Here is a 22295-nt window from a genome sequence, read left to right on the forward strand (position 1 = left end):
AACACCCCAGAGATTCTTGCCTTTAACTTCACTAGAAGTTATCCTAGAAAAAGATTGTGCAGAATTTGGGGAAACTTATGTAAAAACTGGAGAAGGATGTATGCCCAATAATGTATGTCTAAAAAAATTAATTACTGTGTATTCTATGTGTGAAGGTACTTTCGTTCATATGAAATGCTGAATACTTTCTGCCAAACATGTTTATTGTAGAAAACTATGCAAATGTGAATTACACCAATGAAATGAAAAGATGACAGTGCTGTATGCAGATGTAAAGCAAATTCTCATTGTGAATACACACTTTGTGTTTAAAATATAAGTTACCCCGGGTGTAAACTAGACTATCTGTTCTCGTGAGTTTACTGTCGGTGTGAAACTGCAGTGCCAAGGCCCAGCACCACAGACATACTCGAGCTTTGATTTGCAGGGGAAATAAAACACGCCAGGCTTTCAGAAAAATGGTAAAATCGTGAGCAGGTGACCTGAGCGTACCCTAAAATCCCGAAAACAGAACAAAAATAATTCCTCCTTCGATTTTGCTCTTGGTGTATTAGCTGTAGGGCCACGTCTGAGCCCGCGTTCCTGTGCCGGAAGGGCTCACAAACGGGCCGGGGCCGGAACGCGTGGCGCGGCGTCTCTTGCCTCCCACCCGGCGCCATAAGGCCGCGGACGGACTCGGCGCTTGCGCCGTGCGGGTCGTGGTGTTTGGCCGTGTTCTGGTGCGAAGATGGCGGCGTTTTCGGGTACGTGATGCTGGGGCAGGTGGGAGGTGTCGGCTGTGCCGCCGGCAGCAAAGAACTCGTAGAGCCTTCCGCTTCTGGACTTGCCGGCGCCTTGTGGGGTGGCGGCTCCCGGTGTCCCTGCGAAGAACGGGCCCTGTCGGCGCCGTACGCAGCTCCTGGGGCCTGCCCTCGGTGCGGGCCCCCTGTAGTATGTGACTTGACACGTAGCCGGCTGAAGGTCGAGAGGCCTGCGGGGATGTAGGTGCTCTTCCTGGCTTCTTGGGCTTTTGCAGGCTTTCAGAAGTGGTTACCAAAAGCGAGTTGCTGGTTTTAGTGCGTATGTGGCATGCATGTATCCGGCAAATGGAGTGGCTTAAAACTCAGACTTGTTCATGAGGCTGACTGGTTTCTATAACATGAGGCTCATCATAATTCTTCTGTGTATTGCAGTAGATAATAACTGTTTTTTATAGGAGTAGCTCTGTTCTGTGGTATGATTTGAAATCTGTATGTAAACTGTAATCTAAAAACTTACTGTTGAAGGAAGAAACATCACTGTTTGTCCCCCTTATGCACATATATGCACTCATAGGTGTCCGATCAACATTAGGGTACTGTAAAGTTTTAAAGTATGTTAGAGTTTTAATTTGTTTGTTTTAACTGAATTCTTTGTATCTAATCATGAAGGAAAGTGCTGAAGCTTCTATAGATCTAGAGATGAGTTTAGATGCTAGACAGCAGGTTTAATTTAGTTGTAGTTGGGGAGAATGTCCTAGTGCCATTGTTTGATTAAACTCTTCTACTGTATGTTGAATTAAACTATGTGAACTGGAAGTATATTAAAAATGGGAAAAAAAAGTAAGGACATATATAACTTGCAATCAATAGCTATTTTGATTGCTATGGAAAAAGCCTTTTGCTTATGTGGATTGTCTAATTTTGTATGAGTACAGGTTAACACTTGAAAACATTAAAGCTTACTGAAATCATGTTACAAATAAAACAAGTTTCTTATAGCATCTGTGCCATAGCAAGAGGAGGAGTAATTTTTGGCTGCATACATTTATATATGTTAACCTAGCTCTCTATGTGTGTACATGTATGTGGTATATGTGGAACCCAGCATGTGACAGTGTAAAGGCTAGCATGTAAAAGCTCACTTTAGAAAGTATGCACCTGAAAAGATAATTAGCAGCTAAATTGTTATTTTGATGGTATAATGCCATCGTTTGGATTGGTCAAGATCTGTTTTGCTCTTGCCTGTATCGACTAGCTGCAGGTTTCTTTTTTTTTTTTCTTTTTTAAATAGACTTTGTTTATCAACATACAGGTGTTGTTATGTGGCTGAGGTACAAGCATTAGACCTTGATATGCATTTGCCAGAAGGAGTATCTAGGGAAAAAAACCTTTCAAAGTTGAATGTGACTAGTAACTGTATGAAAATCAAAGAATTATCTGGTTAATATATGTGCTGTAAGCGTGTAAGGCAGAATTTGTGAAAAGAAACTTAAGCGTCTCAAGTTTGAGTCCCTATATGATACAGATTTTTTTCTTTGCATCTCAACTATAGAGAGAGTGGAATATTTGTGATTAACAGTCTTCCCCGTTATTTGCATAGGCAGTTTCCTTAAATGTGCAAAGATAAGATCCTTGCCCTTGAAATGGTACTCGGTTCCCAGTGTGTTTAGTTTACTCTGATGTCAGCACGGGCTCATATGGCTAGTATATGCATGACTTGCTCCGCTATAAGTGAGGAAAACTGTCAAAACTGTATGTGTGGAAGGGAGACTGTTTCTTATCTATTATTTGAGTTCTATAGAGAAGGCTACATATGCTGTTGCCAAAAAGAATGCTTTTTTATTTTTGTCTGTAGTTGGATGTGTTGACACTTGGAAATCTTTTGGGCTATGTTGAGGTAAATAACACTGCCTGTTCTTCTTTTCTTGTCTTACAGAAATGGGTGTTATGCCTGAGATAGCTCAAGCAGTGGAGGAGATGGACTGGCTGTAAGTAGGAATGTGTTTAGGCCTGGCAAAATCTATTTTTCCTTTCAGCAATATATGATATGCTTCTTAAAATTCCTCTACTGTCACATTAAAACAAAGCAGATAGGTGTTTTCTTTAACTGTCATTGCATCTCATGCACTTCTTTTTAGTGTGAATGACTGAAGGATACAAATTACGGCTGCAGTGGTAAAATTTAAACTTGGGCAAGCAAAGCATGACTGCTTATACTTCAGTGTCATTTGTTTTGATAAAAGCCTCTGTGGTTCTGGTTTATTATGTATTGTGGGATTATTGGATGAAATACTGTCACGTAATTGATGCTGGTTTAGTAAACGTTTTCCATACTGGTCTGAATTTGTGTTCTTCAGAGTCGATGCTTGTGTGTCAGTTTTCTACAAAAGTTATTCTTCCTGATTTTAGTTACTTATTTGGCTGAAATATTTGACTTCAGAGCTTGTTTTGAATTGGCATTCAGAATGTTACCAGTATGGACAATCTTTTAGTGTATGTAGTTCTTCTTTTCTCATATGCATGGTATTAATTAGCTGTGATTGTCTGAAAATGCTGGTTGCATTTAGTTAGCTTTACTTTCTTTTCCTGTTTTGAATAGGAATCTTGTAAATGAGAGATGTACAAGTGGCTTTAAAAGTGAAATTCACTTGAAGAAAGGAAACAGGGAATATATAATTAATCTGTTTTTTATAGTTTAGCATAGTGATGCGAGATGTAGCCCTTTTGTCAGGGTGCAGCTGAATCCACTGCATCCACCAGTCACATCGTGTCAAGGTAGATCTCTTGTTCCAAGCTCTCCTTGTAAATGGAATCCTTTTCACTTTCTTAGCTGCAAACCAGGAAGAATGACATCTACCTACTATTTCCCATCTTGCAGTGGTTTCTGTGAGTTCCTATACAAGCAAAAATCCTTTTTTCTACTGATAACATTGATTTGTGTTAATGTGTTTTTTCCTGTAGCCTTCCTACAGATATCCAGGCAGAATCTATCCCACTGATCCTGGGAGGTGGTGATGTACTTATGGTATGTATGCAGGGTAGCCCTGTTCCTGGAAAGCCAATGTTGTTTCATTGTTGTTTGTTCAGTCCGCTCCCTTCTTTCTGGAAGAGTCCATAGTTAATCTAGGTCTCCTGTCTTTCTTCCATAGAAAGTATATTCTTTAGCTAAAAACCTCTCTGAGTTCCTCATGAGTTTCCAACTGTTCTTGCAGATGGGATTCTTCTTTTTAGGCTTTATTTTTTGACTACTTGACAAGCAGTGCCACATGAATGAGAGCTATCTGATTTCATCTACTCTCCTTTTTCTCATAAATGCCTGACATAGATCCACATGGAACATGACTGATACTACCTAAACAAATGCTTCAGTATCAATAACCTTGAAGTTACCAGATTAGTGTGCCTTGTTCATCATGTCTTTTGTGGATCTCTGTGTTCTGATTCCATAACCAAAGTAAGGCTTCCTATAATCTTCTGTAGCACCTCCAGAAACTGGACGTACATGGAGAGTTTTTCTGATGGACTCTGTGAGAAGTCTGTCGTACAGTGTTTGCATTCACATCTAATTTGTGTGAAGCAATGACATTACTCTCTAAGATCTTCTGTATTATGCAGAAGTAAAGGTAGTCTTAGTTTATTAAAATAGAACTATAGAACGGTCCTTACAGTGTAAGTTGCAACTCTGGTTAAACTCTTAAATTTTTCTTCCTATAGGCTGCTGAAACAGGGAGTGGAAAAACTGGTGTAAGTAATCAAATTTAAATTAGCAGAAAAAAAAAGTCTTTAACTGGTGAGAGATTGTGTGTGTACATCTGTATATACAGAGAGAATGTGTATATGTTTGTATATATATTTAAGCGTTATTTATTAATAGACTTTACAAAAATACGTGTAGGCATGTTTTAAAGTGTTTCTGGCCCTGGGTATTGCACCTGAAAACTAGGCTGACTGTATATCTGGAAATACCTGTATAAATTGTGGAATGAAAATAGCTTTCTGTTACAGGCTTTTAGCATTCCAGTTATCCAGATTGTTTATGAAACACTGAAGGACCAGATGGAAGGCAAAAAAGGGAAAGCAACTATTAAAACCGGTGGGGCAGGTAAGTTTTTATGTCACGCTCCTCAAGTTTGGAACCCGATTAATTCATGTTGATTCCATCACCTCCCAAAGTAAAGTTAACTTGCCATTAGATAAGTGTTGTTTCCTTAATTTGGGATAATGTAAATAGAATATCATCAGGCCAGATTTTGTAAAATGGTGAATATAAATTTACTGGTGTAGTTGTGGAAAGACCTGGGGTGCGTTTGACTGCATTCTCTTAGTAATGCTCCTTGTCTTCATCTTAAGGCTGACTGATCCACACCATGCCTTCAGTGTTCCTCTGAAAGCCATATTTGTTCAGTACCTTGCAAGATGTGAAGTGGTAGTGGTGTCCAGCTTAAAAAAAAAAAAAAATGGAATTGAAAAAACCCAAACTTAGAATTGCAGAGGTAGATGAGACATCAGCAGTGACACCGCACAATTGATTTGGGCATCTTAAGTGAGCTTGAGCAGAAAGCTCTTCTACGCTCAGACTTATTCTGTGTGGCTGAGCTAGCACTGTAGTATGTCTCAGTTCTGCTCGGCTCAATAGAGCTGTAGCATTCCTTTTGGCACCTAGCTAGATTTGGAAGCTGAATAACAACATCTTGAGTTGCTGCAGATTTGAGCTAGTAAATGTTGAACTAAGCAGGAAATGCACAGGGCCAGAACCTACTGATACAGAATAAATGGGTAACCATGATAATATCCTCACAGTATTTGAGGGTCTATTATACATCCATTTAAATAAGCTTGCAACTTGAAAGCTAGTAGCCATTTTCAGTCTGTGGTGTTATAGATTGAGATTTATGTAAGTGACAGTAGCTGCACAAACAACACTGAAGATGTTACAGAAGTTCTCATCTTTCAGCTTCGTTATGATGACTATAGTGGTGACAGTAGAGTCAACTTGAAAAAAAAAAATCCTCCTTGAAAGAAAATACACTTAGTAATCCTAATTGAAATAGCATCTAGTTTATATAGTTTATAAACCTTATATGGCATCTAGTTCATGTAGTTTCTAATCCTTATATTGTGGAATGTCTAAACTTCATTGCAACATGTTATTGGGCATATGAAAAATTAAGTCAGAAATTTTATGGGCTGTATGTGCATGTATTTAGCTCTCCAGTAATGACATTTTAACTGATACCCTGAAAAAATCTTAATGTAAACTTGGAACAGAAATAGCAAATGCATTTCAAATTTTTTGCTTGTAGTGTAGCTTTGCGTATTTTCTAGCTGAATTTGATTGTGATTACATGGAACTCTGGCTTATTTTGTAAATGTCTCCATTAATGGTTTTCAGTCATATTTGTAAGTGACTTAATCTGTGTTCTCCTTAATGCAATAATCTAAACTTTCATAAAATACTTTTGCATTATGCATCTGTGCCCCCTCTTCAAGTTGTAGGCCTTCATTTTAACCTCGTATGAATTGCATTGGAACAAAGCTGTCTGCTCAGAAAATTAAGCCAAAGACTGTAGAGCTGATGTGAATTTCTAATTTGAGTTTTCGAGGCTTACCTTATTGGTTTAATGCTTTTTCTGTTGCTGTCTTTCAATCATAGTGCTCAATAAATGGCAGATGAACCCGTATGATAGAGGATCAGCTTTTGGTGAGTTGTCCTAATGTTCACCTGAAAATGTTCACTTGGTGAAAAAAGAGTAAACTAGAAGAAAATATGCATGAAAACTTTTAAAAGCAGTTAGTCAATTTCTTTAACTGAACTTGTCTTGTAATTTTCAGCAATTGGATCAGATGGTTTGTGTTGTCAAAGCAGAGAGGTAAAAGAATGGCATGGATGCAGAGCAACTAGAGGTGTGACTAAAGGTAAATAAAAAATTATGTATTTTGGAGACTCTTCTAGAAGTTTCAAATGAAATGCCCACTCATCACACATTGTTAATGTAGGTGGTTGCATTTTAAACTTATTATCCATCTGAGCAAATCTACTCAATCTACAGCTAGCTGAAGACTTTGGAATGGCAAATACCTCTGTTTTGCTCTTGTTGTGTTGTAAATTACTTTTTTCTTGATAGGGGATTGAGTCAGAGGAGACAGAATCGTAACTACTGTTCATTAGAACACATTTTGTTAAGGTGTTATTAATAGGAAATAGCTACTCACACAGTACTTTCAGTTGTTTCCTCGCACACTTCACACGCATGCATGAATTTCATGGTTATGTGGTTGGAGCAACAGTTGAGAGGCCAACACCAACTCTTTACTTGGAAGCGGAGTCATACTGATACTCCAGTGGTTCTAGGTGGGTGTTCAGAAAGACCCTCAAACAGTCTCATTTCATCAGGTGTGCAGGTAATCCTGTGGTCTGTGTACATAGCAGCCAGTTGGGTGTAGTTCATGTTACACCACCAGTTGTTGATGCTAGTACGTGCTGGTGGTCTTGTACTGATTTGGCAGACCCCTGGTGTTCTGAGTTTATCAGTTCTTGTGGATTCAATAGAACCCCTGGGCTCTCTAGCCCATCGCTCCTTTGGGGCCTTTTACACACTGCCTCTCAGCATGTACTTTTTCTCTTCTACCTGCTGTTCTCTGATACTCTGTTTTTTCATTGCACACGTAGGTGCCTACAGAACCTTTTCACACTAACACAATAGGGTGTTTTATGACACTTCAGCAGGGGTGGAAATGTTAGACTTGTATGGTCTTGGAAGTACCCAAACTGAACCACCTTGATGAAACTGAAATTGAGGTGGTATTTTAGATCCTTTCTTTGTCTTTTAAAGGGAAATACTACTATGAAGTTTCCTGTCATGACCAAGGCTTGTGCAGAGTTGGTTGGTCAACTATGCAGGCTTCACTAGATTTGGGTGAGTTTCGTTCAAAAGAAGAATCCCATAGACTGTTTTCATATTCACATGGAATGGCTGGAGTCCCATTCTAGTCTTGCAGAGAATGGGCTTCTTGGGAAGGATAGCAATATCGGGGAGTTTAAAACTTTTTGTACAAATGTTGTTCTTCCTGTGAAAAGGAAATCTGCTTAGGTGGTGGCAATGTTTCTTGTCTCTTATAACTTTTTCCCTTTTATTTCAATTTTTTAATGAAATTGACTGGAGATTAGTAGAATCAATAAATGTACTGGTACAAAAATACTAGTTTAACTTCTATCAAAGATAGAAGTCTTTAGTTAGCACTGTGTATTATTTTTTGTATGTGGTAGTGTTAGAGGTTTGAGTTGCTGATACAAAGAGGAAAAAAACATCATCTATCAACCAAAAGATAAAAAGCTGTACTTTATCTTGTCTTCAGGCACTGATAAATTTGGCTTTGGCTTTGGTGGCACTGGTAAGAAATCTCACAACAAGCAATTTGACAGCTATGGTGAGGTAAGCTTGAATTGTTTAGTGGTAGAAGCATTGTTAAAAGTTTTATATGTTGGTTCTGTGTTGTAACAGTCAACTAACTTTTGTGATAGTGCTAACTTTTAAGGGGAGGTCACTGGAAAAAAAAGTACCATGAAACATTGAAGCATTTTTTGATAAAAGCGATTAACAGATTTAACAAAAGCAGTTATCAGCTTGAGGCTTATGATTGTGGCTAGACTGCAAATATATTGGCTCTTACTTGGAAGGATAAACCTTTACTGTGTGTTACAGGTTAGAGGTTAACTGATCTCTTGGATTTATTTCTTGACTTATTTCAGTCTTAGCTTGAATAATACCAACCTGTCTGTATACCTTGGTGAATGTCTTAAGTGAGGGCATTGTATCCTGTTTACTAGTAGTTAAAGTAGAAGTAATCACACAACTCTCTAGTATGTCAAAACACATACTTAAATGCCAGTAAGACATTAATTGTGCTCTGTTTCTATTGAGTTGGCTTTGCCATTAGAACTGTTACCTTAATGTACACTTCTGAAAATGTCTACCGGGAGTGTCTGTGGTGGTTTTTGTGTAGTGTGCCAGTCAAGAGTTCAGATGTTTAAGCATAATTTATATAAATATGAATGATGCAACAGAGAGTCCAGTCTTTTTGTGGTATTAATGAACTCTCAATGCCATAAAACCGACCACTTTTGTGACTATTGTATTGTAGCTCTTTGTATAGTAGTGACTTCTGAGCTGATGGATTAGAAGCACTTTATAATACACAGATTTTATTGAATACCTTTATGATGAACAGATTTCAAGGTATTTAAATGAAGTACTTAAGTATACATAACATGTATATAGTACTTTCTGCAAGAGGTAGTCTTTTTATATAGTCAAAACATAAGTTTCTTGTAACTGTGTTTGGTACTCTAAGCTTAGATTTGCTTTGACTAATAAATGCATGATTAATGCACTTCTCCATGATGCAGAATGCTTCCAGGTAAATGACTTAAATTTATCATTGTCAAAATATTTACAATAAAGTACCTTTAAAACAGCAATAAGTGTTTAAATATCTAATATAAATTGGGCAGTTTACTGAAGATTTGTAATCAAATAAAAATATGCATGCTGTTTACAGTGACATTATTGGAAAAAATTGGACTTCTCAAAAGTTAGCATTTAATAGGAAGAAGTGGGAAAACTGTTAAAGCTGACAGAATGTAAGCGCTAAGTTTTCGTAATGCATCAAACACTAAAATCTCTTAGCTTTACGAACTTCTTTTTGTTACAGGAATTCACTATGCATGATACAATTGGATGTTATCTAGACATAGATAAAGGACAAATAAAATTTTCCAAAAATGGTAAGTTTTATTCACTTTTTTCTTTGGAATTTTATTGGGATGCTTATACTGGGGGAAAGACAGGGAGAGTAACACACACACATGTGGAGTCTTAACTGAACTAACCCTTCTTTCAGGGAAGGACCTTGGCCTTGCATTTGAAATCCCACCACACATAAGGAACCAAGCACTTTTTGCAGCTTGTGTACTGAAGGTAACTTAGGAGTATAACAGATGTGTAAGATCATGAAAATTGTTCTAGTTTTGGTAACAAGTACTGTAGTTGTGCTTGTACGCTTTGTTTACTTTGGTCTACTAGTATTTCATTACTGGAGTAGTCACCACAGTGTGTTAGCTTGAGCACTATTCAAGTTAAATATCAGATGTTCAAATTTAAGTGCTTAAACTCGAATATAAGGGTAGAGTGGCATGAATAACTAATTCCTAATACCAGTGCTATCTTGCCTGTGTTAAACTTTGATATACTGTGATTCAACAGATACAAGCAAATAACTTGAAATTGCCATAATTCCTGTTTTGTTTATTCTTGACTCTAACATTACAGTAGTGTAGTAGTATGTCTTTCTGGAGTTAGTCTCTCTGGGATGATCTCTTACTGAGTAAAGGCTTTAGCAAATCGTTTTGGTGGTCAGAGAAATGTATAAGTCCAAAAAAAAGTGGTTTGTGGTTTGGTTTTTCTTAAATTGTGGTTTGCCATTGAAAATGAATGGAACATAAAAGTTCAAAAAAGGTTTCCATGTATCTGTAAATGTGAGAATATTTTGATGTAGAAGAAAAGAGTTTTAAGAGCTAGAACCAGGCGCAAAATATCTGGAAGGGGAATGTGTAAGATGGGAGAAAACACCACCTTCCTCTTCTCCTTGTCTATCTGGTTTCTCATGGGGAAATTAGTTACGGAATTATTTCTCACTTTATGTGGTCTCTTGAATCTGTCTGTATGACACAACTTTGTTGAAATCTAGAATGCTGAATTGAAATTCAATTTTGGTGAAGAAGATTTCAAGTTTCCACCGAAAGATGGCTATATTGGTCTTTGCAAGGCTCCCGATGGTAGTGTTGTAAAATCACAGCACTCAGGTAGGTTAGATTTTTTTAAACTTGTTTCGGTTCTATATTCAGATTGTGTTACAGAGCATCTTTTGATCACTTTAATTGCTTCATTACTGCTGTATTAAAGGTCTTACAATGGTCTTGCTGATACCAATATTAGTGCTTTTTTTAAGTATTCCAAATTTTCTTCATCTTAAACCACAAATAGTCTAACATTTTCAATTTAGAAACATATCAGATAAAAAGAGAAGTTCAGCTAAGTTCCTCAACAGTGTCATCTTAAAAATAAATGTGTGTGTTTAAGCTCTGCAATAGAATTAATTATGCTGCATGGCCAGTATACCCACTATGATGGGAAGATTCACCTGTAATCTCTGAATATTAGTTTGAAGCTGTTCATAATTGAGCGAACAATAACACTACCCTTTAATGGAGCTTTTAGAATCATGAGATTTTACATTATTCGTAGAAAATCCAAGTTTGTTTCCAGTAAAAAAATTCCAGGGTAGGAATGTAGTTTGTCTTAACAGCATATTTTTTTCACTTAGGAAATGCACAGGTGGTTCAAACTCAGAACCTTCCAAATGCTCCAAAAGCATTGATTGTAGAACCGTCAAGAGAGCTGGCAGAACAAACTTTGAACAATGTGAAGCAGTTCAAAAAATATGTCGATAATCCTAAATTAAGGTAATGGTAATTAAATTGACCTTAATCTGCAGTGCTGCTGATAATAACCTCAGTAATATCTGCTACCAATCAGCCTTCTGACATTTCAGCTACAGTCAGACCAGTTAGGAGTTTTTTTGGTGTGTTTTATCTGTGGACTACATCTTTCTGGTATAACAAATCTGTTTGTTTGTTTTCTTCAGATTATCAAAGGTGTATGATGCTTAGTGTTTTTAATCAAGAAAAGCACATCCTCTGCTTACTCCCCTTCTTTTCTGAGCATCTTTCTGTGCCTCCCACCTTCCCCTACCCTGATTTTGTTTGTTTTTCATCTCCAACAAATAGTTATATACCAGGTCTGCTCTGTTTACATTAGTGTGCTTGCAGGACAAATGTTGCAGTGATTAGCATGGGAATGCGATTCTGAAAAATGGATCATGTACAAGCTACTTTGGTCTAAAGTTGTTTCTCTTTTGATTGTGCTTATAAAACTTACATGTCTCCACATTCTAAATGGCAGTCAATTTACAAGAGTGCTTTTACTAGAATTGCAGGAAAATAGCAATGGGGAGAGGCAAGCCATGATGTATGATTCATTTAGGTTACTTTTGTTTGCATTTCTAGCTTTAGAGAATGCAGGAAACTTATTAAACTAACTTATGTTTGATATGTGTAAGGAACAGATTCTTTTTTTAAGAGGAAATTGATTAAGATGTTAATGTGTTTAATGTAACAGCAATAAACTAATCAAATTCAAATACAATTTGGTAACAAAGCTTTCGCTTCTTGAATTAAAATACATTACATATGAAGGGGTTAATTTTTAAATTAATTTTTTTCCTATTTTTTTGTTCTTAAAATTACTGTTCAGAGCTGTTAATCGTCAGCTACTTAGTAAAAGAACCAATCTTCAGCCAGATGTTTAATATATCTTCTGAATATAGTAAATTAGCAAAAGTCAAAACATCTTGATGTAATTTTAGGGAACTGTTGATTATTGGTGGGGTTGCTGCGAGAGATCAACTCTCTGTCCTGGAACAAGGAGTAAGTTGTATTTTTGTTCATATGATTTAATAGTTTGCATTCTGAATAACTTGTGACGTTGCTAGAGAAATAGTAATGGCACTTCTCGTAACTCCTGTAAACTTGACAAAAAGAAATTGTGCAGTTGATAGCAAACTCATGTTGCAGTGGTCTAACATTTGTTGCTTTACTTCCAAGGCAATTGTCAACACAGGTGTTTATAGTACTTGGTCAAATTCTGTTGAAGCCTGAGTACTTCTGAAAATTTAAAAAAAAAAAAGGTGTGATTTTTGCCGTTTGTCCTTAACTAACAAGAAAGGGACTGTTTTCCTATTAACTTCTGCTCTATGTGAGTAAAACTGGTCTGCAATTATCAGGGTCAATCTACACCACAAACCAATCCTACATAGAAGGAACCGATCTAGCTTCAGCCAGATGGGATGTACGGTCAATTCAATCATGCAGTAGGGATAGCATAGTCTCCTTTTTTTTTTTTTTTTTTTAATGTAAGACTCGCTTTTGGGAGTGAGACCACATCACTGTTGATAAGTTTGTAGTGATTCTAGCTGCCAAAATATAAATTTTCTCCTAAGCAAGTTTGAACTGGAAGATTGCTAGACTTCCGTGTCAATGCTAAATTCATGATGGTGAACCCTTCCATCTAGCAAAATTTTAACTTCAGTAGTTGATAGACTTGATATATGTATACTTCTACAGCGAGACGAATTGAATTTATTTTATCCCCATTTAAAAACTATTCTGTTTAGCTTCAGATTACAAAGTTTCACAGCTTGGGGGACAGGGGAGGGAAGAAGAGAGCAGGGGCGCAACACTTCCCAAAATAAGGGAAGGCTTCCTGCCTAAGGCAGATTCTACTAATGAAATGGCTGTAGAACTGAAATGCAGGCTGCCCAGAGAGGTTGTGGGATCTCTGTCCTTGAAGATACTGAAAATTTTATTGGACAGCTACCTAAAGCAACTTGGAAATTGTCCTTGATTTGCATGTGATGGTGAGAGTGGAGACCAGATGACCTTGAGATCCCTTCAACCCAAATTATTCTAGGATTCTATGAAGTTATTAATAGAAAATAAGGCATCATAGTGATAATTGTCTTGTAATCTTAAATTTAGACAGAGCTGATAATACCTCTAGTTAGTTATGAGACCAATTCATACTCTTATGTATTGCACAGGTGGATATTGTCGTTGGAACTCCTGGAAGACTGGATGACCTGGTCTCAACAGGAAAGCTTAATTTATCTCAAGTTAGATTCCTGGTTCTGGATGAAGCTGTACGTAGAGAACTAAGTGCTACTTAAGTTCTGTTCTCAAATGCAGTATGACATTTTCTTAGAGTCAGTGAAACATCACTGTTCTATAGAATTTGATACTTCAGTGGAACAACAATTAGCTACCTGTAGGGTATTCCAGGTTAATCTTCTTGTTTGTAACCATAGTAACCTATGTATTTTTTCCCCCTTGTAGTCTCTCTGGTAAAGCTGTTTGTGTTTCTCCATTAGAAAAAAATTAATTTCAGGCTGTGTTCAAGAGGTAGTGAAGTCTGTCCCTGTCACTGTACAGAAAACCTGAAAGGACAAAGAGGAGATAAGCATTTTTGATTACCCAGCAGGTCTTGAAGCCAATGAATGTTGTAGTCAATATGCTGTGGAATGAGTGCCTTTCTGATCTGTTGTAGTACAACTGAATAATCACAAAGATGGAATGCTTTGTGGTATTAGCTAGGAGAAGCTTCTGAGACAGATGTTCAGTTTCTTGTGAAGCACAGCAGCTGTGCTTGTAAATACTCCAAATTTTTATTTTTTTCCCCTCCTTAGTAATAATATCCCATCCAGGCATTGAACTGTCCAGCTAATTGCTAATTAACAGAGAACTTCTGAGACTATGAGTGTATTGCTTATTTTACTCAAGTGTATAGACTGAGAAGTAAGAATTGCAGCTTCATTTCTTTTATTTTATTCCCATGTAGGATGGCCTTCTCCTCCAAGGTTATTCAGATTTCATAAACAGGATTCACAGTCAAATTCCTCAGATAACTTCAGATGGAAAGAGACTTCAGGTATAAAATTTGTTCATGGTTTTGTGGGTTGGTTTGTTTTTTGTGGTGTTTCTGGTTTTGTTTTTTGTTTGTTTTTTTGTGTGGTGTGCACTGCTTTCAATTGTTGACTGTTACATGACATGGAACATGCTTCTTTGAAGAAGAGTTTGTTATACCTCTTGTCCAAAACTAACACTTGTTTGTTGGGTTCAGTAGTTGCTTGTGAATATGTATTTTTAGGATTCTAGATCCTGAAGCCCAGTCTTTAGCAGTATTTCAGTTATTTAGGTATAAACACATCTGAAAAATAAGTGACCACATACATTATGATTTCTAATGCTCCAATAATTTTGATTCATCAGCTCTCAGTAATTTTACTTTCTTCCTCTTAACTATTCTCTTACGAAAAACCAGTCATTTAAGTAACTTACTTTGTGTCTTGACTGTCATCAGCTGGGTGGTTCCTGTGATGAGGAAAGCCAATCAGGGACTCTATGTTGTGCTGCATTATGCTATTCAATAACATTATTCCAGTTGTACTCGGACCCTTTTTGCTGGGAGAATCTGATCTTCAGTGGTATCTATATGGCTTTTTTCTTCTCAGGTCATTGTGTGCTCTGCAACACTACATTCTTTTGATGTGAAAAAACTGTCTGAAAAGATCATGCATTTTCCCACCTGGGTTGATTTGAAAGGAGAAGATTCTGTCCCTGAAACTGTACACCATGTAGTTGTGCTTGTAAATCCAAAAGCTGACAAACTCTGGGAAAGGCTTGGCAAGAATCACATCAGAGTAAGTTGTCTATAAGTGAAAATTAAGATCATTTTCCCATGTTTACTTATTTAACCTTCAAAATTGTGGCCTAATAGTGTAGGATCTTTGCCAGTTTTTGAAACAGCTTACTGTATCTGAAATGGTTTGTTCCCTGGTAGTCAGCATCATGATAGTGGTGATGTTGTAACGCTGTGTCTGAACAACTCGGTCTTACTAACATGATTGAGGAAGATCTTGATAGAGTAACATTGTGACTTGTATTACAGAACAGTGGCACTGCACTGCTTTTTCACTCATTTCACAGCAAATGGTCTGTGGCCTAACTGTAGGTAGTACCTGTGTTTTCTGATGGATCAGGAGGAAATAAGTCTTCCAATATCAGAATCATAGAATTGTTTAGATTGGAAAAGACCTTTAATATCATCAAGTCAACCATTAACCTAGCACTGCCAACTCCACCACTAAACCACATCCCTAAGCACCACATCTACACGTCTTTTAAATACCTCCAGGGATGGCGATTCCACTACTTCCCTGGGCAGCCCATTCCAATGCTTGGCAACCTTTTCAGTGAAGAAATTCTTGCTAATATCCAATTCAAACCTCCCCTGGCACGACTTGAGGCTGTTACCTCTTGTCCTTTCACTTGTTAATTGGGAGAACAACTGACATTCACCTCGCTACAACCCCTTTTGGGTAGTTGCAAAGAGTGATCAAGTCTCCCCTCAGTCTCCTTTTCTTGAGGCTAAACAACCCCAGTTCCTCAACTGCTTCTCATAGGACTTCTGCTCCAGACCCTTCACCAGCTTCATTGACCTTCTCTGGACATGCTCCAGCATCTCAATGTCTGTCTTGTCGTGAGGGGCCCAAAACTGGACACAGGATTTGAGATGTGGCTTCACCAACGCCAAGTACAGAGGGACAATCACTCCCCTAGCTCTGCCGGCCTCACTGTTTCTGATACAGGCCAGGATGCTGTTGGCCGCCTTTGCCACCTGGGCACACTGCTGGCTCATATTCAACTGGCTGTCAGCCAACACCCCCAGATCTTTTCTGCCAGGCAGCTTTCCAGCCACTCTTCTCCAAGCCTGTAGCATTGCATGGGGTTGTTGTGACCCAAGTGCAGGACCTGGCACTTAGCCTTGTTGAACCTTATACAGTTGGCCTTGGCCCATTAATTCAGCCTATACAGATCCCTCTCTAGGGCCTAAGTATAGATCATTATGTAAAACAATTTTGCCTCTAACCTATGTGATATGTGCAGTTTTTAGAGGAATGGGTTTCATCTCAGACTACACATTTGAGATTTGAGTTGAAATTCTACATTAACCTGATGCCTGTTCATGTGAGAAGGTGGTGGTGGTTGTTGAAGTCATCTAGTTTTCAAGTTCTGAATAACCTGGGACTGTATTTCATTCTCAGCAACTCTTACGCAGTTAAAATCAATAGGTTTTCTTAACCCCTCGTAATCTCTGGAACCTCACTTTGTTGGATATGTTAGAGCCTTTTCATTTAAGTCTTAGGATGAATTTATTTCTGTTGGGTTTTACATTTATATCTGATTCAGACTAGAATAGGGGAAAAGATAACTAACTACTATGTATGTATGATTTAGCCATGTTTATAGTACATTGTTTTCAGGTTTGGTGTTGGTTTTTTTCATGCATCACTTTGAACAAAGGTGGTTTCTATCTAGTGTCTACAGAAATAATTTTATTGTCCTTTTTTTGTGAACAAGTTTTGTGTGCTTAAACTCAAGAGTCTTCTTTAGCTAAAGGTAGATTAGCTTGTCTGGTGGGAGAACAGGATGCTGAGATTCCTTTTTAACTTTATTTGGTTTCTTGATAATTATAAATTAATAGAGTTAAGTATTTTTTCTGTGAAGTACGGACTAATGACTTGGGGAGTTTATATGTTTGGTTTTTTCCCTAGACTGATGAAGTACATGCAAAAGACAATACACGACCTGGTGCTAACACTCCAGGTAATCAGCAACACTAGTTAAGTAATAGCTTGTGAAATAATCCTTTGTAAATGTTGTGAAGTAAAGCTAAATTATAGTAGATACCAGCCTTGAGTCATGTTCCTCCAAATTTTTGTTTCTACATTTTTGTAGTTGTGAAGAGAAATGTGTTTCTGTAATTAGGGGGGAGAGAAAAAGACTTGAATATGTATTTTTACATGTATGTAAACAAGTGTTTGTTGGTGTGTGTAAGTAACCTGAAACTCCTGAGTAGTTTTGTTCTTTCTGTATTAAATTACCTTGGAGCAGGGGAGCATGGGAGGGGGAGACGAGAAAAACTGAAGGTCTAGCTCACTTGCGCTGCTAATAACAGTTTAACTGTCTACTGAAAGGCTAGAGAAAACTTTAAATGTATGCTGTTCAAAGTTCATAGCTTTAAACAATTTGAGTGAAGTAACTTCTTTACTTTTACTTAGAAATGTGGTCTGAAGCTATCAAAATCCTAAAAGGAGAATACACTGTTCGGGCGATCAAAGAACACAAGATGGACCAAGCCATTATTTTCTGCAGGACTAAAATAGATTGTGATAATATGGAGCAGTACTTCATCCAACAGGGTGGAGGTAATATTTTTCACGAAAACCTCATTCTGCTCACTTTCCTGTTTATTTCAAAGCCAAAATTGTATGATGGAGGTCACTGATATTGGTTCACCACACAAATAAAATTGTCCTTAAATTTTTTGATATACTGACTGGGCATAAAAGTCAAGGTTTGGTAGCAGGGAGCTGTAGGGGTGCCCTTTGGAGGAGGAGGCAATGAACTGACCTGTACCTGTTCCAGACAGCTCTGAGATGCCTGGAAACAACCCATCGTGCACCGAAATTTGAACCAATGAGAAAAGTATATGGTGCCTCTGCTGAAATGTGAGAAAAAGTGACAGTTACTAGGGGCAGGATACAGGAAGAAATGTGTGTGCAGAAACATACACATATAAGGAGATATGGAAGGAGAAGTGTGAGAGGGAAACACGGGGACACTGAAAGGGGACATGTTTGGAGAAGGGTGGATCCACACATTTGAAGAAACAAGGGAAGTTTAGACTAGGAAGGAGTGAGGAGACATGCCTGTATAGACCCTCATCTGGGGAGAGGGAGGAAAGGTGTGTGTTTAATTGTTTGTCTTCTTTTTCCCCAGTGTCTGTGTCAGTAATCAGAAGTTTGAGTTAATTGGTAATAAATTAAGTGAAATTCCCCTGAGTCGAGACTTATGCCCACAAAATGTACTTTTTTCCAGTTCTGTATGGTATTGTGTCATAACTTACATATGATGTTATTAATGCATGGCAATTCTTTCAGGCCCTGATAGGAAGGGACATCAGTTTTCATGTGTCTGTCTGCATGGTGACAGAAAACCTCAAGAAAGAAAGCAAAACCTGGAAAGATTTAAGGTGATGCAGCAGATTTTTTTTGAAAGCTTTTCCCTCACTTCCCAATATGTGAAACTAGGTTAATTTGTATTGCTGGTTCTCCACTTAAATTAAACTGAGTTCAAATGCTGTATGACCCGCTTCCTAAAATTGTAAGGCACAATTTCTGCAAGTGGAAATCTGTACTGTCAGTCAATATGACCTTTGAGAGTTTTCATTGAGAGGATAGGTAGGCTTACTTTTTAAATAAAACCTAAATTTAAGCTCTGTAAGAGATTTATATTGGGTTTTTTAAAGTCTTTGGTTCTTGAATATTGAAAAAAAAAGTTACTTAAATATTAGACAGTTTGATTTTGATTAAGTCATTCATCGATTTATACTTGCTTTATGGTCTTGGGAAAAGAAATAAGGATATAAATTGACCAAGTTAGTCATGTTCAAAGAGCACTGTTGCCTTGTGGAAGAGCTTTATTTGAAGTGTTCCTAAATGTACAGAGGTTTACTTCAAGGTAAAGTAAGCGCGAAGGACTACTGTTTCATTGCCTGGGATTTTGTTTGGTTTATTTAGCACAGTACTTCTTTACAACTATGTTTTTGTAGAGAGGAGATGTCCGTTTCTTGATCTGCACAGATGTTGCTGCTAGAGGAATTGATATTCATGGTGTTCCATATGGTAAGACATAACTTTTAGACTACACTATTGAATTGTGTGTGGCTTCAATATATTTGCAGACCTGTCAACTAGTTAACAGGTATATGACTTACAGCTTCATTTTAAAGAGTTGTAGATGTTAAAGACCTGAACTAGGCAACTTTTAATTTGATTGTTCACTGTGCCTTCTCAAATACCTGATGATGTTCTGCATTATTGGGAGTTCTTTGTTTTTCCACTGTCATCAAAAAGTAATCATGGAGAAAGCAGTTTCGTAGTGGAAGCCTTAAGTGTAGGTATTGCAAGTAATGACGCCTGTAACTGCTGTAATAGGACATAAAGTATGTATATGGGCTAAGGAGAGGGATTGCAGCAATCAAAATCGTATTTATTTTAGGTGTCTGGTCTGTGACCCTAGCTTGTATATTTAAAAAAAAAAAATCTTGTACTATTTGTGGATTGTGTGTCTTACAGTTATCAACGTCACGCTCCCTGATGAAAAACAGAATTATGTTCATCGAATTGGAAGAGTAGGCAGAGCTGAGAGGTATGTGTATGTTCAGCACAGTTGACATGTTTTCTTGATTTTTTTTTTTCTTTTTTTTTTTTTTTGGGTTGTTATTTCATAAGTTGGCAATTGTTACTGAGATGCGTTTTTATCTCTTCTTTCTCCTGTAATATTTTAGGATGGGTTTGGCAATCTCCCTTGTGGCAAAAGAGAAAGAAAAGGTAATTATACTCCAAAGCAAAATTGAACAGGCGTTATTTACTGAAGTTCTATCCACAGCTGATGTCTGACTTTAATATCCTGCATTGGAAAACTGCTTGTTTGTTCTTACTTAGTTGAAAGGAAGTTTAAATAGATATCTGAATTATTTTTCATGCTATAATTAATCAGAATGAATGTACTAAACTATTTCACAAAGTTTGGAAGTTGTTTTCCTTTATTTCTAGGTTTGGTATCATGTATGCAGTAGTCGTGGAAAAGGGTGTTACAATACTAGACTGAAGGAAGAAGGAGGTTGTACCATATGGTACAATGAAATGCAGGTAAATGTTTCACTTAACCAGAATGTTCTAATTCCTCTAAAAGACTGTGGGATGTAGTTCTTGTTTTAGCTGTGTAGCTGAAGTAGAAAGCTAGTTTTGGGGTATTTATAACCTTTGATTCCATCTGAAGAAGAAATTAGAAAGCTTTGCAAGTTAAACTTTCTATAAGTTATTTCTTTAATTATAAAAGCTAATTTTAATATTCCCAGCCAGTTCTGTTGGAGTCTTATTTTCAGCTTCTCTGGTCTTCCTACTCAAATGCTGTTAAAAGGTACAGGATGTTAGTTAGATCTTTTTGTTTAGGTGGTTTGTTGCAAAACTGTAACTTAAAACTTGTTCGTTTAATCTGGAAATAGTGTGTCGCTTAGGTATGTTTTCAGTGGGATTTGTATACCAAGTATGAATGCTTGTTAAATTCGCAGTGCTTCCCTTCTTTCTGCATTAAAGAAGGGTGAATGGTATATCATCTGTGGTAAAATAAGCTTAGACTGTGAGCTCTATGATAAAATAGCCCACTCGGATAAGTGGGGTAGTATGTAAAATGAAGGTTTCTAGGTTGGGTAAAAAAATTCTGAGATTGGAAATGAACTTGCGTTTGAGCACAAAAATGTGTTAGTCTGGTGTCTGTGACCCAAATTGTTTTCTGTGTACAGTTCCTGTTGAAACTACTTGAATGTGATTGTTCAGAACACTAGTCTGACTGAAGTCTTGGACCATAAGAGTACTTTAAGATTTTATTTATTTTTTTTTTAGTTGCTGGGGGAAATTGAAGAACACTTAAACTGCACTATTGCTCAAGTTGAACCAGACATAAAAGTACCAGTAGATGATTTTGATGGCAAAGTTACATACGGGCAGAAAAGAGCCCTGGGTGGTAAGCAATTAACTACTCTTTAGTTACCTTGCTATGCAGTGCTCAGTTTCTTGGTTGTCTGCTGTGTAACTACAGAATGATAGATTAAAAAAAAGTCTAGTTCTTTGCTGTCTTCTACATTTGTTACATGCAGTCTGTGGGTTGCAAGTGACCAAAGTGTGTGTATGCCTGTGTTTTTGTTTTGTTTGTGCTTTTTCTAAGAAGTTAACAAAGTTACTTTTAACTTTCTGAATGACTGTGGTTGAGCATTGTTAGTTCTGCTTAAAAATGGCTTTAAACATGTCATTTAGATTGGGTCTTTTTTGGCAGGTGGACTGTATAAAGGCCATGTGGATATTCTGGCACCTACAGTACAAGAGTTGGCTGCCCTTGAAAAGGAGGCTCAGACATCTTTCTTGCATCTTGGCTATCTTCCTAACCAGCTGTTCAGAACATTCTGATTGTGCCACACTTGAGACAAGGCTTGAGTTAATAAATGCTCTACCCTGCAAATACAAAAATCCCATACTGAGTCTAAGTAGCAGTAGTTAGAAAAGGATTAAAATTAAGTATACTTCTTGCATGATGAACAGCGTGTTCAACATTGTTAACTGTGTTGATAAAATAAAACAAGTCAAAGATGAAATGGTTTCTTTTGCTATTCTTTTGCCTTGCCTTGAGGATTAATTTGCAGAATCATTCTTTGCATAGCTTTTTGATTTCTTGAAAATACATGTATAGTTAAGCAAATCTGCAGAATAAATGTTAAAATTACTTAATTGACTGTACTGTAACTTTTAATGCTGGGCTTTTTCAGGATGCATCCATATTCAAACAGCTGTTTAAGATATTGAAGAATAAATAAAACCTTCCTGAAGTATGTATTTGAAGCTCTTGGTTATCCTTAAACCGTAAGTCTAGGCTGATAACTGCGTTTTGATTCTGTAATACTAGACTTCTCAAAGTTAATGTGTCCTAAATTTCTAAAATTGATCTTGTACAAAGAATTCTATGATATTCTGAGTTCATAGGACAGTAACATGCTAGTATCAAAGCAGTTTGTAAGTCTTCAGGAAAAGCTTTTTTCATGCAGCAGTATAGATTGAAGTAGTTAATGCCAGTACTCTTGTGGTGCTTTCAGGCAGATTGAATTTGTTCAGATGGTTACTGTAGTCTGGTTTGGAGGGTTTTTTTGCTTCCTTTTTTCTTTAGTCACTCCTCTAATGATACTTAAATTGCAGTGACTTTGCCTG

The 22295-nt window shown here is 37.2% G+C and overlaps 1 protein-coding gene across 1 annotated transcript; it reads left to right on the forward strand.

Annotated features, from left to right (window-relative positions):
• The first annotated feature begins 724 nt into the window (after positions 1-724).
• Positions 725-21684, forward strand: DDX1 (DEAD (Asp-Glu-Ala-Asp) box helicase 1). Its single transcript, XM_009705996.1, has 26 exons — positions 725-743; positions 2677-2728; positions 3702-3765; positions 4455-4484; positions 4746-4842; positions 6394-6441; positions 6573-6656; positions 7574-7657; positions 8097-8173; positions 9453-9525; positions 9642-9718; positions 10488-10602; positions 11124-11262; positions 12225-12285; positions 13458-13556; positions 14252-14341; positions 14925-15113; positions 17028-17079; positions 17535-17681; positions 18417-18508; positions 19088-19160; positions 19614-19686; positions 19826-19868; positions 20094-20189; positions 20943-21063; positions 21373-21684. Exons 1-26 carry the CDS (start codon positions 728-730, stop codon positions 21501-21503), a joined length of 2223 nt encoding a protein of 740 aa, XP_009704298.1. The 5' UTR covers positions 725-727; the 3' UTR covers positions 21504-21684.
• Positions 21685-22295: the final 611 nt, after the last annotated feature.

The sequence above is a fragment of the Cariama cristata genome, unplaced genomic scaffold, assembly GCF_000690535.1.
Source record: "Cariama cristata isolate BGI_N322 unplaced genomic scaffold, ASM69053v1 scaffold6138, whole genome shotgun sequence".
NCBI classification, from domain to species: domain Eukaryota; kingdom Metazoa; phylum Chordata; class Aves; order Cariamiformes; family Cariamidae; genus Cariama; species Cariama cristata.

What these genes read in the sequence shown, in the direction of transcription:
- DDX1 (XM_009705996.1), top strand. An exon ending in GCAGGCTTCACTAGATTTGG is followed by an intron (nt 7,658 to 8,096) that starts GTGAGTTTCGTT and finishes TCTTGTCTTCAG; the next exon opens with GCACTGATAAATTTGGCTTT. An exon ending in AAAACCTGGAAAGATTTAAG is followed by an intron (nt 18,509 to 19,087) that starts GTGATGCAGCAG and finishes ATGTTTTTGTAG; the next exon opens with AGAGGAGATGTCCGTTTCTT.